The sequence below is a fragment of the Protobothrops mucrosquamatus genome, unplaced genomic scaffold (assembly GCF_001527695.2).
Source record: "Protobothrops mucrosquamatus isolate PMUCROS unplaced genomic scaffold, P.Mucros_1.0 scaffold_177, whole genome shotgun sequence".
NCBI classification, from domain to species: Eukaryota; Metazoa; Chordata; class Lepidosauria; order Squamata; family Viperidae; genus Protobothrops; species Protobothrops mucrosquamatus.
The window spans coordinates 4,830,650-4,848,284 of NW_015386253.1; the positions used below are offsets into that span (position 1 = coordinate 4,830,650).

Below are 17,635 nucleotides of genomic sequence, written 5' to 3' on the forward strand. Positions count from 1 at the left end.
CCTCCCAAAAAGGAAATGGCGTCCTATTTACAAAGTCATATTGCTCTGTTCCTAGTAAATACTGTATTGCAGTTATCAGCTATATACAATTTCAAGCATTTTCTAACTATTTAATATTTGTAGCAAAATGTCTATGGAGATTCTCAGTCATCCAGATCATGGGTGTCCCAAAGGGGAGAGATACAATAGCATCTATCACCAGACTACAACACAGTCCTTTCAGCAGTTCCAAGAAGGCTTCACACCCATTTGCATTACTCAGGTGACTCTGAGGACACAGATAAACCTCCAAATGGTCTCAACAACTCTCTAAAAGAATGCAAATGACCAGCTGTCTGCAAGGAATATAATCCTTCCATTCCCCACCATCCAGTCAGAGCTGAAGAAGCTTCTTGGATGAGAAGTAAAACGGCTTCAAAGAAAAACAAGAAAGTCCAGTTGCCTCTTAAAAAAACATCTTTGGGAAGCAAAAAATCCTTCCATTCCCTCTGTGAATATTAATTTTGTATCAGTTCATTACACTAAAAAAATACAAAACAATACACCTATACCCATACGTGGTATCAGAAAAGAATCAAATCAAACAAAAAGGCCAGTATTATCTGAGAGTGCTTCTTGCACACAGGCCGTATATGGTCTTGAATTTGCACTCAACATGCAGTCTTATGCTTTGTGAATCTGAAGCCCCTAACAATTACATAATCTATGCAAATCTGAATCTGTTCTTTTCCAGAATCAGTAAACTTACCTAAAGGTTGGTATCTAATTTTCAGTTGTTCATACCATATTTGCCCAAGTTTCTTTAAATGGTCTGGGTCATGAAGTGGAAAAACCTGAAGTAGAATGCCATTAGTTGTTAACCTTCGCACTGAAATAAATAAAAAAGTTGTTAAATTCTGAAGAGTTTAAGATTTTGTTTTTCCAATCTCATACAAAACTACATACAAACTTGAAGGAGAACTTATCAAATTTGCAGATGACACCAAACTGACAGGAGTAGCCAACACCCCAGAAGATAAACTCAGGATCCAAAAAGATCTTGACAAACTTGAACAATGGGCCCTATCCAACAAAATGAGTTTCAGTGTGGAGAAAAGCAAAGTTTTTAGGCAGGAAAAATCAAAGTTTGGGCAAGATCTGGCTTAAAAATAGTAACAGTGAGAGGGACCTTGGAATCCTAGTGGGCGATCACTTGACTATGAGCCAGCAGTATGCAGTAGCAACCAAAAAAGCTAATACAATCCTGGGTTGTATATAAACAGAGGCATAGAATCAAGATCACGTAAGGTATTAGTACTGCTTTATAAAACCCTAGTAAGACCACACCTGGAATACTGCAGCCAGTTTTGGTCACCATATCACAAAAAAAATGTTGAGAGTTTGGAAAAAAAATCAGAGAAGAGCAACTAAGATGATCAAAGGCCTAGAGACTAAAACATATGAAGAACGGCTGCAGGACTTGGGTTTGGCTAGTCTAAAGAAAAGAAAAAATAGAGGAGACATGATAGCAGTATTCCAGTATCTAAGGGGCTGCCACAAGTCAGAGGGGGCCAGGTTGTTCACCAAAGCACCAGATGGAAGGACGAGAAACAACGGTTGGAAACTGATCAAAGAGAGAAGCAATCTGGAATTAAGGAGAAACTTCCTGACAGTGAGGACAATCAACCAGTGGAACAGCTTGCCTCCAGACTAGAAGACCTCCATGGTCCCTTCCAGTTCTATTCTATTCTATTCTATTCTATTCTATTCTATTCTATTCTAATTCTAATTCTAATTCTAATTCTAATTCTAATTCTAATTCTATACATTCCACTAGTAATGTACAGATGTAGGCTTTCACAGTTGGTTTCTATCTGTTAGGCAGTGTTGGGTTTTAGGGTTTAGTGATTGTGGTCTAGAGTCCCTCACCACTCTGTACTCTGTATAGTTCTGAAACGCCAATCAAATATTAGATACAGTCCATTTAGTTGCCTAACTTTGCCTCTGAAAATGCCAGCCACAATTGTCAATGAAATGTCAGGAAAACTGTTCTCTACACCACAATCACTAAATCCTGAAGCCCAATACTGCCCATTCCAGTAGTAGTTATCTGTCATGCTCCAAAAGCCTAGAAAGACACATTGAAGTTCTTCCAAGCAGTTTCCTTTATTGATCCTCATCTATTGTTAGAAATCTTGCCAAACTAAAGCAGACCATTCACACCATTAAGTATATACTCTAGAGAATTCCGAGGGAGGAGCCATTTTAACTCTCTTCCTCCATTTAAACTATCTAACCTTCCCCTTTGCTTCTCTAGAACACACTCCTTCCTGAGAATCTAGACTACATTCCAACACATCATCTTAACATAACATTAAGCATTTAGCACAGTGATTAGAGAGTGGGGAAGAACTTCCCTTTCACTGAATGTCTTCAGATAGAAATGGTATAGCTATTAGTCAGGACTGTTCTAATTTGAACTCTTGCCTTGGATGGAGTGTAGGGGATTGATGACTTAAATGACTTCTTCTAATTCAATGATTCTAAAGAAACCCTAAATATTTTAGAACTATATCCATAATGACATAAATATTGACAAGTCAGATTTTATACTGTATATAATTAGTCCTCAATTTACAACAATAATTGGAATTAAAATTTCCTTTCCTAAGGAAGAAAATTAAGTAATTTGTACCCAATTTTACATTTTTTGCCATGGTTGTTAAGTGAATCACTATACTTCTTCAGTGATTCATGGGGTCATTAAGCAAATCTGGCTTCCCACATTGACATTGTCAGAAGCCAACTGGGAAGGATGCCAAGAGGCTGCAACCATCATAAATACATGCTGGTTGCCAAGCATTCAAATTTTGATAATGTGACCATGGGGATACCATGATGGTCATAAGCATGGGGACTGGTTGTAAGTCACTTTTTCAGTGCTGTTGTAACTTCCAATGGTTGCTAAACAAATGGATATATGTTGATGATTATCTATACTGCATTTTATCCCTCTAAATTTAAATTTGAAGTCTCTTTATAATGACTGATTAGTTCACAAAATGAGTTCAAGCATTTAAAGTTGTATGTTTCATATTTTTAGAAGTTTCTCCCATGATGCAATTTTTTTTCAAAAATCAGATGACATTTATCATTTCATCAAAAAGAGAAAAATTGTATCAATACTATCAGTGAAATACAGGGAAGCATATCAATATGTATTTATGGTGCTATACAATACTGTTACTTTTTTTCCCCACAGCAACCCTGTGATGTGAGTTGGCCTGAGAAAAAGTGGGCCCAGGTCACCAAACAGCTTTCATGAGTGAGGCGAGACTAGAGCTAATGGTCTCCCACTTTCAAATCTGGTGCCTTAACCACTAGACCAAACTGGCTCCCAGTTTATCAGGTTTTAATCCAGCCTCAAGCAATATTGTTCATATTAGTTTGGCATCAACTGAGGCCACAGGATAGAGAAGGGCGAGGGGGTGGCAGTTGTAATTCAGGAACCTTTTTTGGCCATGAGGAGCCATGCTCTCCAAGTTTCCGCATGTAAGACCATGTGTTTGAGACTGGGTTTTGCAGGATCAATTGGGACTAATTGCTGTACCAACCATCCTCCTTTTTAGCAACCTCTCTGCATGAGCTGCTGGAGGTCATCTCAGGTTTGGTAGCAGAGTTCTACAGGCTTATGGTCCTGGGGGCTTCAATCTGTTGTCCTTTGGGATGGCCTCAGAATCCAGAGCACTGCTGGAGGAAAATAAAGAACAAATCCAACCGAACACAGATCAGAGCTGCCATTAAGGCCAAACTTGTGGCAGTAAGAGCATTAAATGCCAGTATTTCTCCACACTTATTGCATTCACAGTGTCACCTGATGGCCCTGTTCAAAGTCACCCAATTCCTCCTCAAGGAAGGCTTGGATATTATCTTCACGACTGCATGAAGGAGTTTGTGCAACACCTGACAGATAAAATCACTCAGATTTGCTCTTGGTTGAAATCCAAGCATGGTGCAAGTCCATTACAGATACCCTGGGAATGGACTTATCCTGTTGTTATCTGGAAATAGTTTGATCCTGTTGGACCTGAGGTAGTGTTTATTACTTGTTTATTAGATCCTTGTCATTGAAAGCCCACAGGACGATGACTTCTGGGTATTGCATGCAATGATTAATGCATCATTGCGGGACAGGGTGTACCTGACACCCTTTAAAGAAGCTGTGCTTCTCCTCCTCCTTAAAAAGACATAATTAGATCCCCACCTTGAGGCAATTTTTCCCATCTTCCCTTTCTAGGAAAGATAGTGGAGGAAATGGTTATGCTGAAGCTTCAAAAGGTCCTGGATGAAATGGATTATCTGGACCCCTTTCAGTTGAGTTTCAGGTTATGGAATAGAAAGGATTGTCATGCTTGTTCATGATCTCTGGCAAGAGCAGGATAGAGATAGTGCATCCATCCTCGCTCTCCTTAACTTCTAGGTGACTTTCAATACCATTAACCATGGTATCCTTTTGGAATGGCTGCAGGATTTGAGATTGGGTGGTGCAGTGTTGCACTAATTCAGTTCCTTTCTCCATGTCCAGTTCCAATTGGTGCGACAGGTGCCCATGGCCACTGCTGCAGAACTCAGCACTCTCTCTGCTCCTTTTTAATATCTACATGAAATCACTAGATGAGATCATCTGGCCCAACAGGATGGGATATCACCAGTATGCTGAGGATAATCAGCTTTACATCTCCATTCATCATAACCCGTGCTGCTATGGCTGCCTTTTTGTAGTATTTAGAGGATGTGGAGATCTGGGATCTGGAGATTTATCATCTTTAGTTCTGGATGGGGTAGTACTACCTCAGAAAGACTTGGTGCACAACTGGGGGTTTTCCTAGACTTGCAAATTCTATTGAAAGAGCAGATCTGGAAATAATAAAGCAGAAATAACAGCTATAGCCAAGGCAATCTGCAGATATGAAGCTTGAATTGCAAATGATAGACAGAACCTCCAATTTCAATCCAATCAGAAATGTTTCTACCAATCCATCAATTGAGGGACTGCAGTGATCAGTCAGTACCTGAGAAGGAAGAAATACTACAGTTCTGAGCGCAGATATGGGATGTCACAAAGAAATCCGACAAGAATGCAGCTTGGTTAAAGGAGGTGGATAAGAATAAAAAAGAAGCTGAAATGAAAGAACTAGTAATAACAGCAGAAATGGTAGAGAAAAGAGCAAGGAAGATCAAGAATTGGTCAGCACCAGGTGAAGATGAATTGCATTTTTTTTTTTGAAACATCTAACTAGTCTACACCCACTCACTGCCAAATAATTTAACAACATACTGCAAGGAAGTAAAATTGAAGAGTGGCTAACCTCTGGGAAAACCTACCTGATAACGAAAGATCAAACAAAAGGGGCAGTACCAAGCAACTACAGGCCAATTATCTCTTTACCAAAAATTTTCAAATTGCTAACTGATAGCTGATTCTATCCAATAGCACCTAGTTGAAAACAATCTCTTTCTACCTGAGCAGAAAAGAAATATCCCAATAGCAGACAAACAAAAGATCAACTCCTAATTGACAAAATGATTCTGGGGAAACTGCAAAAGAAGAAAGACCAACCTGAATGTAGCATGGATTGACTACAAAAAGGCATTCGACTCTCTGCCACATGACTGGATAATCAAGTGTCTAGAAATAACAGAAGTCAGTAGAAACATCAGAAGCTTTATGCAAAGATCAATGGCACAATGGAAGATACTGTTGCAGGTCAATGGTGATTGATTGGGAGAGGTTAATATCAAGAGAGGAATATTTCAAGATTTACTGTCACCACTAATATTTGTCACTGCACTGTTTTCTCTGTCAACAATACTGAATAACTCAGGCCATGGCTATCAAACATCAAAAACATCTGCCAGACTATCCCACCTTCTTTACATGGACAATTTGAAGCTGTATGGAAAAACATCGCCTGCAATAGAATTACTGCTCAAACTGCACATATATATAACCAAAATATTGTAATGGAGTTTGGATTGGACAAATGTGCCATACTTACTATCAAACAAGATAAAATAGTGAAAACTGAAGGAATCAAGATGCCCCATGAAAATAGCAATAAGAGTCTGCGTGATGATTACTACAAATACCCCAGAATCCTTCAATCTGACAACATCAAGCACACAAAGTCAAGAAAAAGATTAAAGGTGAATACATCAAGAGAACGAAGATTTTAAAGTCCAAACTTAGGGAAGAAAATACCATCAAAGCTATCAATACCTGGACAATTCTAGTCATTAGATACACAGTTGGAATAGTGAACTGGACTCAAGCAGAACTAAAAGCAATGGATAGGAAGACCAGAAAAATGAATCATGCCTTTCATTCTTGCAGCAACATTGACAGACTCTACTTACCAAGGCAAATAGGTGGGCATGGAACATTGCAAGTACATCAGATAGCTGAAGAAGAAAAAAAGGGTTTTGGAAGAATCACTGAAGAACAATGAAGAAGATGCACTGAAGGTAGTATGCCAGGAAGGCTTATTGACCAAAATGGTCTTTCTTACAAGAAAGACCAAATGCAGAACAGAACGGAGGCATGAGAAGACAAAATACTACATGGCCAGTACATTAAAAAAACAGCAGAGAAAGCAGATAATAACAAGACCTGGCAATGACTAAGAGCAGGAAAGTTGAAGAAAGAGACCGAGGGACTAATTCTGGCTGCACAAGACCAAGCCTTAAGGACAAATGTATACAAAGCCAGAATTGAGAAGAAAGCAAAAGACAGTAAGTGCCATCTATGCAAAGAAGTTGAAGAAACAATGGACTACCTGGTAAGTTGCTGCAAGAAGATTGCACAAACTGACTACAGCAGTGGCATGACAAAGTAGCAACAATGGTGCATTGGAAGATCTGTAAGAAGTATCATTTGCCTGAAAGCAAGAACTGGTGGGACCATAAAATAAAGAAAGTCATAGAAAATGAAGAAATCAAATTGCTTTGGGACTTTAGAATTCAAACAAATAGGGGCTTCCAGTTTGTAATCGTGGCACTGGCAGATGTGCGGAGCGATTGTTCCCTCCGTTGTCTGGTTTTCTCCCGCCAGGGGACCCTGAAAAGGGTCAAAAGTCATCCTGGAGGGGTGATGAGTGTGAAGAGGACCCCCGACTGATCGCGGAAAGGCGGCAGCCCTCCTGTTTGATTTGAGGGCAGCTCTTCTAACTGATGGGAAAAAGATCGGCCATTCACGTGGTTCATCACTAATGCCGTTTCCAGCCGAGGCCAAAATTACTATCAAGTACTTCGAAAGCACCGCAGAGGAACTGGGTGAGATTCTACCTTCTTTGTATCCCAAGTATTTTTCTGTAAAAAGCTTCTTGAAACTTCTTCCCCCTGCAAGGAGAGAGGGAAGGGAACGTCTTTTTCCCACCCTCTAAAATGGCGGTGTCTGACTATGCAGGGAAAATAAAGCCCTGAAGAGAACAACTAAGTAACTAGACTTGCATTTTTCTGATATTTGGGGACCCAAAAAGTTCTTACTTTCACGGGGACCTGTTATTTTGCCTACTTGTAAAAAAGATGAAAAAGAATCTACATTGGATAAAAACTCAGTCCGGGTTCTGAAAAGGATTCTAAATGCTACCGGGGACATCTTGTGGCGAACGTTGGTATAGTAACTAAACATTCTTGACAAAGAGACCTGCTTACAGCCTAGACCTGTCCTTGGTATTATAAAAAAAAAAAGATAAAAGGCTGAAAGAACAGCTGGGAGGTGAAATTGGCTTTCAAGAACTGTGGAGGTGAATATTTACTGACTCTTGATTAAAAAATAGCCTCCACGAAAGGACTACCTATAACCATTTCAGAAATGGAGGAGGACCAGTAACAAACTTTGATTAACTATAAACTTATACTTGAACAAATTCTTGAAACTACTGAGATAGTTAAATCCAGACTGAAAGACAAAGGCGCCAGCTTGAATCTACAAATTGAAACCCAGACTCCAACTAAAGAATTTACAATTCAGAAAACAATAGAAGTGGAAGAAATTAATACCAAGACAGAGGACCTTGAAGAACAGCAACTACAATATATTGAAAATGCTCACGATCAAACCCTGACTGCAACCAAAGAACCTACAATCCAAAAAGTAACAGAAGCGGAAGAAAGTAATACCAAGATAGAGGGTATTAAAGATCAACAAGGACAGCATATTGAAAACTTAGATAACCAAACAACAACTACAAAACAGGACATGACCTTTTACTTAAACCAGAAGAAACCTGAGGAAGAAGAAGACCAGACCAATTGAAGATAAAGATACTAGAGCAAATATGGAGAGCTGATCCACCAGGACAACAATTTAATGATTATAAATGGGCCAGTTCCTCTGGAAAATTGATGAGTAGATGGTCTCCTTTGATTCAAGCAATACGTGCAAGAATGAAGGGAGATCTATCTGATGATTTAAAGGCACTGGCATGGAAGCCTGGTTGGCACAAAAAGAAAGCTAGAGTTAGGTTTAAAAAAATAGGGTCTTCTGATTCATTAGAGAGGATTTTAAAGTCTCAATTAATGGGCTAAAGGGAGATTTTGAGATGAAGGGAAATATGATTATTAGATTTAAATATTCTGGAAAATGATAAAAATAAGGGATTAACTGGATTAATACTTAGGATTTAGATTTATAAGGGAAATTGAAAATAATTATTAGGAATCAGTTCTGAACTATTCTTTAGCCCAGAAAATATACTTGATGGATTTGAGACAATAAAGGTTATTCTATTTGTAAGTAGAGATGTATTAGAATGAGAAATAGAAAATCTATATGAAATAGAATAAGAATATATTTTAAGTACGTAATATGTATATTTTAGATGTTATAACTTTTGTGCAGTGAAATAAAGGAAATATTGGGTTGCCAGGAATTTAAATACTATGGATGTTAAAGGCACATTGGAATATTATAATGAAAAATGAAAAATTAGCTAAAACTTAAAAACAGAATATGGATATGTATAAGCAAAAATATATTGATAAATGTCTTGAGTTTGTCATGGTTAGAAATTTACTAATTTAAGTATTATATATTGAATGTTAAGGGAAATAGAGAAGGAATTTTTGATAATGCAACCTGAGATATGTACTAGAGACTTTGTTATTGAACTATTAACTGCCCAGTCACCATGCTGCTTTCCAAGCACTTAAATGTAAAACTGGAAAACCAATAAAATTTGTTTTAAAAAAACAGAATTCAAACAAATAGACACCTGCCAGATAGATAGATAGATAGATAGATAGATAGACAGACATACAGACAGACAGACAGACAGACAGACAGACAGACAGACAGACAGACAGACAGACAGACAGATAGATAGATAGATAACCTTTATTATCATTTTTTACTATGGGCACACTGGCACACATTAAAAATGAAATTAAGTTGCTTGTTCTCAAAGTGTACACATACATAACACACATTTAAACATACTATATACAATATATGTATAGACCTACACCATACATATAAGCAACATATAACTATTAATCATTGTCCATCTTGAATATATAATACATACATAACATCCCAATTGTCGATAAGAAAAATAAAAAAGTCTGGATAATAGATTCAGTAGAAAAACTGGAGAAGATAACAAAATACAAAGACTACAAATAGAAACAGAACGACTGTGGCAAAAGCAAGGATCGTAATAGGAACCTTGGCTGCAATCCCAAAACAATTGGAGCACCACTTGAACACTATTGGAATTGACAAATTCTCCATTAGTCAACTGCAAAAGGCGGGCTTACTGGGAACAGCTTCCATCCTGCAACAATATCTATAATACCATCAAATATCCACATCTGCCTATCCCAGGTTCTTGATAAGGGCTTGATAGATAGACAAAAATGCCAAACATAGTCTGAATATCTGGCTGACTGTGCGATGATCAATAAATAAATAACTGAAACTATGGGAGTTGTGCAGACAGTATTTATCTATTGCAACATTATACAATGTTCTAAAATGAAGAACCAAAGAGTTTTATATTCTATTTTTTAAATGTAATTACACATGCAATGCAAAAGGAACAAATTACTCACTAATTGACTTTCCTGGATAAAGCTTTGCCTGAGGATAGCCAGGGATCATCTTTTCATTTTTAGCTCTTAAATTTTCAAGTTCATGTTTGATAATGTATTGACATTCTGCCATTGTAAGGAAATCATGATTGTCCTCTAAACAAAAAAGAAATGCATTGCTGAAAACTAGATTCTTATTTTGACAAGTTCCAAGCAAAAGTAATTGCATGAGGATTCTAAATTCTTACATCCTATATGCAATATGAAATATATATCCCATGATGAAAATATTCTCCACTTTTCTAAAAGTGTTAATTATTAAGGGAGATACTGTATATTTATTAAAAGTACAGATTAGAATCTTTAAAAAATGTTTAACATGAATACTGAATAACTTTTACAATCACAGAAAACTTAAGCCTAAGCAAAATATTCAAGATTTTCGCATTCCAAGTTCAGACGATCAGACATTAACAGAATGCTAGTATTCTGAGCAAAATTTATCCAATAACATTATGCTTATTTATTTCACAATATCTCCTGAAATGGTTAACAGTGTGATTCCTAAATAGCAAGAAACTTGAAATTATTTCACAATTAATTGTTTATTTTTTTACCTGCAAAATCTTTAAAGTTTTTTCTAGATGTATATGAAAACACTCTCATTGTATTATCATTACATTCTTTAACCAACCCTACAGTTTCCGCTCCTAGAAGCAGCCTTAAATAAGATGCTCCAACAAGATATATGTTCTTGCTTCCTTCAATCTCTTTTCCTTTCTCCAACAAGGGTTTAACTAAAAGTTGGGCTCCTTCAAAAAAGGAAAACAAATCAAATAAATTATTTAAGGTCATAATGAAGAGAATGTACTGTGTGTATTATGTACACAGCTTATGCTAAGTCATAAACATGGGAATGACAGTTATGTTCACAAGACATGTTTGGATAAAATTAAACCAATTACACAGTGATTTCATTTATTGGGTCATTTCTGTTATGAAATTATTGGATTAAAGGAGATCTGAATTAGGGAAAATTAGAAATGTGTAGACCCAGAGAGAAAGAAAAAAGAAACATCAGTGGAAACTGATTAGATTAGAATATTTCCTAATATTTTCAAGTTAAATTACACACAAAGTATTAATAAATTAGTCTAATACTCACATCAAACTAAAAGCAAAATAAAATAAAATCCAATAAATAAATATGCCATCCATCTGGTAAACTCGCAAGATTCGTTTTTCTCACCATGCACATGTATACATAATCCGAACTAGACTGTGTTATTTCTCTGTGTCATATAATATATGTGGGTATGTGTATAATTCTGTATTTATTTATTTTTGTCATATTTATGTAGTGTATTTTGGAGGTGGTGACCCTTTGAGAGCTGTATGCAATGAAATTTCATTTTAATGTATGCCGATTAGTGTACATTCAAAGTGACAATAAAGTTATTATTCTATCTTATATCCATATAATTCTTTTCTCAAAGCTTTGGATTTTAAAAAAAGAAAATATAATTCATTGCCCTAAAATGTCAAGAAATACATTACAGTGTAGTCAAGTTATATTAATAAAAAAGTAAACAGCTAGTAATTTCCATGAAGGAATATTAAGCATATGCTTAAAAAATTTTCATTCAAATAATTGTGACTAAAATTTTAACTAAAAGTTATTTAGGAATACAAATGAGTTTTAAATTACAAGTGTAACAGTATCCTCTACTGTTCAGAACAAAAGGGTACTTATTCAGCACAACAGAACTCTTTTACTTGATTTGGTTGCTGCAATTATATTTAAAAAAATAGGAAAATGTAAGCTCTAGGCAAATGGGTAAGATAGCCATTTCTTCCCTATTTTCACTTATTTGTAAAACATTCCCCATTTAAGATTCCCAACACAGTTTCTATGAAGATAACCCTTGACTTATGATTCTATTCAGCAACCATTCGAAATTAGACATTGCTCTTAAAAGGTTTTCCAAAATGTAATTTAGCTAAGAAAAAGGTCTAAAGCTGGCAAGATGGAAACCTCAGACTAGATGGAAGCATTATTTAATAAATATCTCTAAACTTAGGTCCAGGGAAAAAAATAACATTTCTTTTGATTCCAAAAGGTGGAATTCCTTTCTAACTTTTTTAAAGCCTAAAAATTAATCCCTGAAGCAGGTATACATGCAGGTTTTGATTTCTAGAGTCTGCAGTAATCAGGTTATATGTGTCTGAATATGTGTGTGTGTGTGTGTGTCTATGTGCATGCATCTTCTGTCATCTGCAATAAAGCAATTTATCAAGCCATACAGAATAACAGAATTGGAAGGGACTTTGGAGATCTTGTAGTCCAACCCCCTGCTCAGGCAGGTAACCTTATACCATTTCAGACAACAAATGGCTGTCCAATCTCTTCTTTAAAACTTCCAGTGTTGGAGCATTCACAACTTCTGGAGGCAGATTGTTTCACTGATTAACTGTTCTAACAGTCAGGAAATTTCTCCTTAATTCTAGGTTGCTTCTCTCCTTAATTAGTTTCATCATTGCTTCTTGTGTAATCTCAGAGTTTGTACTGTAAGTAAATTCCTAAATATGAAGTTAATTTTCTCAGGAGTTGAAACTTATTCCTTGACTTCATAAATTCTTGTATTACAGAGAAACAGACAAATTGAACTTAAAACACATATCCTGGCACATGTGCCATATATTTGTAGCTAAATACAACATTTGGATTGCTTCTCTTGTTAGGTACAAAACTATTTTTATTCATCTCTGATTCACATTTCCAAAATAGAACACAGTCTCTTTGAAAAAAAATGTTTAAAAGTGCCCTGAAAAATCTCTTTGCCTACACATATGCATTCTTTTCTATTGTGTATTATAAATCAATGTTCACAAAAAATGTCAATAGTGCTTATAAATTGTCTTATAAAACTAAGGGCACTCACCTCCATTCTTCTTCTTCCCTACAATCTTCTGCATCAGCCATTCTTTGGTTTCATCTTTGGTATTTTGTGCAAGCTCAACCACCACCAAAGGCTTGAAATTAGCCTCAAATGTATCATATGCAGACCAGCTTATCTTCATCTTTTTGACAACCAACTTATCAAATAAGTAGAAAATAATAAAAAGTTTTGTGGTTGTGAAAGATGGTAATATTCAAGGCAATACTGTTACAAAACAACTACTTTTTGTCGGCTTTCATTTTTGGGGGGTACAACAACAACAAAATTTTACCATCAATTTGAAAAAGACATTTTCAGTTTAGCCACATATTTTCAGTCAAGCTCTGTTGTTTATGTTGACATTTTTCAAAGAACCTTATTTCCCTCTTCATTCTGGTATTCTCTGAGCTCTAGACTTTAAAGTTTTGAGATTTTTACACAAATTATCAGCAGATTACCCTGAAACTAAAAATATTTGCAAGGTACTTAACTGGAGAAACATAATGTATGTTAATCCTTGTATCAAATATGATACATATGTTAAAACAGAAGTTTATCCCGATGATTTAGTTTCTAGTCAGGAAACAAGACACAAGTATTTCAGAAATACTATTTTATTGGAAAACCTGTCAAGAATTTCGTTCTGTCCTATCTCATATTTCCCCACCCCAAAACAAGATGTGGTTGTTCTGTTTCTTTCTCATGCTCTCCATTTTCCCTGGACTGAGTTGCTGTTTCTCTTCAACCATTTAGCCATTCCTTTCCCAAGACTATCCCTACATTGCTTTACAGTGCCTTATCTTTCTGTAGCTTCTTTGTTATAACATTTCTGTCTTAGTTAATTTAGTTCTGTACTACAATGCTTATTTCTTTTGTTGGTTAGGTTATACCATTCCCCCTTACTTTCTACCTTTTCTTTGATTTAATTTTCCTCTTTCTTAATTTGAGGTTTCTTGCCTATAGTAAATTTGCCCATTCCAGCTGATTTTGCTCTTAATCCACTCAGTTTCTAAAAGGTTAATACAAGGACTCATTGCCAGGCTGCAGTATTATGCTCTGGGGCTGTGCCAATGAATCTCTTTCTACTCACTGATAATTCCCAGGGTTTCTTGCTCTGAAACTCTTATGGACCTCTGCTACTTCTGACCACTGCCAATTCCTAGGGTCTCTCATCATCCCTTGCTATGAGCTTTCTGATACCCTTTTATCTAGGGTTCTATACTCTGGTGCTGTTTAGTCAGATCCTGCCTCACCCCACCCAGTCTGCTGCAATGGAATGTTGTTGGCCTACCCTGGCCTCTTCAAACAGCAGCATTGCTGAGATAATTCAAGTGCCTTTTTTGACTGTTCCACTGCTTGCTGAGCTGTTCTTTGTTCACTGTTTTCCAGACTGGTCATGTCCTGCACTTGTACCTCTTAATTGCTAGCATTTGCATCTGCTAGTGTCCAGGCTGCCAGCTTCTGAGTTTACAGAATAGTGTCTATACTTAGTCTCTCATAATAGTCTCAGGAAACTCAGCCCAACAGCTGATGTTAGCAAGGGATTCTCTCCAAGCTTCAGCCTACAGCTATCATCTCTACTCATTGCTGCACTTTGCTATCATTGCCACATATCCTGAATGTGCTATCAATCTCTGGTTGTTCTCACAGATAGTACTTCCCCTCTTTCTTGGCACTTTTTCTTCTTGCTCTTTCTCCTCTGCTCTGGACAAGAGCTCTCCCACTGCAATTTAGTAATGGCAATGCTTCCACTCAACTGTTTGATTTGTTCAACTCAACAGTTTCTATGCTTCTCTCAAGGCAATGGGCCAGTGTTAAAGAATCAGCTTTTCATTTTGAGCACAAACCTAAAAAGGAACATATATATATTTTTTAAAAGCTCATTTCCTTGCTGTCTTGCATTAATCCACCGACAGTCTTGTACTACCATCCTTATATGTAGATTTTGTAGAATTAAGCTCAACATTTTCATTTTATTTCCCAAATAAAATTATGAAGAAATTTAAGTCTTCAAAATTGTGTAATTATTTGCACCACACATACCAATATTATCTGAAAATTACATGCAAACTTCAAAGGCACTTACATATTATTCTAAATAAAAAGGGATGAGACCAGAGGGATTAGAAGAATGATAAAAGAAGAGTCCCTACATAGAATGCCTGTGCCCATGAAATAATAGGCATTTTAAAACTGTGGTGTATGTTCTTCTACCTTATTTTTATGTTTTATAAAGCGTACATCTAACTTATCTATTAAAGAACATATATCTTCTTATCTATCCAGTAGGTCTAATTTTATTATATTTATCACTTCAAAATAATTATTCACTTGTAATTTACAGAACAGCCAGGTTCTCAAGGGTAGCATATATTTGATAGATCTAATATAGAGTTAGCATTAATTACAACAGAAATTTTTATTTTTGTATTTTTAGCCTTTTATTATTTAATTCAATGATTCTTCAAACAAATTTGAAGAAATAAATTTATTTAATAGTAGTTTGGAAAAGTTAGATACTATTTTGAAATTATATATCATAATTAATTTAATTTAGCTACTATTTTAGGTTAATTTTAATATTTATTGTGTTATATTGATTTTAGACTACCTATATATTATATCCATACATTTTGATCATTTAGTGCTATTGATATTTTATAGTAATAAATAATATTATAGATTTTTTGAAGTTTATACCAGTAGTTAATTTTTTTGTAACTATTTGAAATATTTCATAAACTTTTAAAACTGTATTAATATTTATTTTATTATTGAAGGTAAATGTACAAAATTATATGCCTTAAGAGCACTACCTTGGAACAGTGACAACTGTAGCAAACTTCAATTATGTCAAAAGGCAACACATGCAGGGTGACGTGATAATTGCATTCTGGCGTCATAATGTTTGATGGAAATACACAAGTTGCATCACTGCAACGATATTATTAAGCAAACGTTTCCACTTGCCCCTCCCTCCCGGCACCATCCCAAGGATGCTTTGTATACCACAAATAGTGTATTGTTCAGTCAGGAATCTGTCACATTATCAATGTTTAACTTGTTCTTTAATCCATTTTGTCATCTTCCTCCGTGATTTTATTTTGCGCTGTTGGCTTCTTTAGGGATTCTTTAAGATTTACACCCTAGCAAAGATTCCCATTTAAGGCTGTCATTCTATACCCATACCACGTGCGAGAAGTTAGGCTGAACCTACCGAGACCTGCATTTTGTTCCTACCCTTCTCTCCCCTGCCTCCCTCCCTCCCTCCCTCCCTCTCCCCGCCAGTCCCTGCTATCTTCTCTTAACGGCAGAACCAGAGCTCTGAACTGGGAAATGACTGATCTGGAGAAATGTAAGCGTTCCTTTTCTTCCAATGGTACAGTAAAGAGAGTTCCTCTTCTGCAAATTTACCCGCCCCCATCCGGCTGAGCCTCTTGAGCCGAGCAGGGAGTGCCAAAGGAAGAACACCCGCCGCCAAGAGAAAGAAAGGGCAAGGTCCAAGCAACAAGGATGGTGATACTAAGTTTCGGGAAAGTCTGAAGTGCAAAATGTGTAAGATCGCAGAAGTAACGGCGGGTGAAGCGAAGAATATGATAGTAGCAGCAAACAAGCACCCCCTCCTTTGCGTCCCTTCCTGGAACGTACTTTTCCCCGACCTCCCCCCCCCCCCCTTATTCTTCCCTCTTTTAGGGAATGAGGAAGAAGACTCCGGCCTTTTTCATCCAGAGGAAGAACGGAGCTTCTTTCCCTACATACGCCCTCATCCATTCACTCACCCTCAGCCTCTCTTCTCAACGGCCGCCAGGGGGAGGGAAGGCTACGCCGCGGCTCCACAACATACCGTGACAGCCGCCAACGGACGGAACCACTCCAGGCGATCTGCGCCTGCTTGGAGGGGCGGGGACTCTCACTCGCCCCGCCTCTGTGGTGAGAAAGAAAGTCTTATTGGTTCTCTCAGCAGAGCAAGCTTACACCCTGCCGTGCGCTTGTAGGGAGATGCGCGCGCACGTCTATTTGTTGCAAGAGGAGAAAAGGTTTTGAGCGTGGAGATGCATTAGTTGTTTGTGCGTATATTTAGAGCTACATTTAGTTGTGTTTTCTATTTTTTTGTCCAATGGCTCTGACTTATTCTTCCTTTTCCTGGGCACTTAAATGTATAATGAGCACATGTATACTTAACTGGCGTTTTTTGAAGTGTCATGTTGCATACATAAACACCAAAACAATTTATTTAATTTATAGCCCATCTTTTTTTTAATTGAAATTTTTATAAAAGTTTTACAATATAATTCCCCCCCTCCCCAAAACGGTGGGAAGGTGAGGGGGGAGGGAGGGGGGGTGAAGGGTCTCGGGCAGTGTCCCAATTGTTATGTTATTAGTATGAAATAGATTGTAATTAGTTCTATTAAAATAACAAATCTGTAACATCCTTTAACTCTCTTTTAAGCAAATATACTAGTATTAAACACAATAATTATAACATATTAATAATTAGAAATAAAAATAAACTATTATAACATATAAACTATAAACTATTATAACATATAAACAACATTAACTAAGATTCACTCAAAAACCAAATGAAACTTTTTAGTCCCATATTTACTCTCAATATAATCTAT

The 17,635-nt window shown here is 36.6% G+C and overlaps 1 protein-coding gene across 2 annotated transcripts in view; it reads right to left on the minus strand.

Annotated features, from left to right (window-relative positions):
• Nucleotides 1-16,878, minus strand: part of ANO10 (anoctamin 10) — a 63,782-nt gene extending 46,904 nt beyond the window's left edge. The window contains exons 1-5 of one of the 2 annotated variants that reach the window (XM_015823295.1): nt 16,790-16,878; nt 13,014-13,167; nt 10,689-10,883; nt 10,093-10,227; nt 749-868 (exon numbers count right to left, since the gene is read on the minus strand). In XM_015823295.1, the coding sequence (XP_015678781.1) occupies nt 749-868; nt 10,093-10,227; nt 10,689-10,883; nt 13,014-13,152 (589 nt within the window). In that variant the 5' untranslated portion in view covers nt 13,153-13,167; nt 16,790-16,878. Of the gene's footprint in view, nt 1-748; nt 869-10,092; nt 10,228-10,688; nt 10,884-13,013; nt 13,168-14,100; nt 14,110-16,789 lie in introns of those variants that run through there. The other variant, XM_015823302.1, reaches the window with a different exon arrangement.
• Between the last annotated feature and the right edge of the window lie 757 nt (nt 16,879-17,635).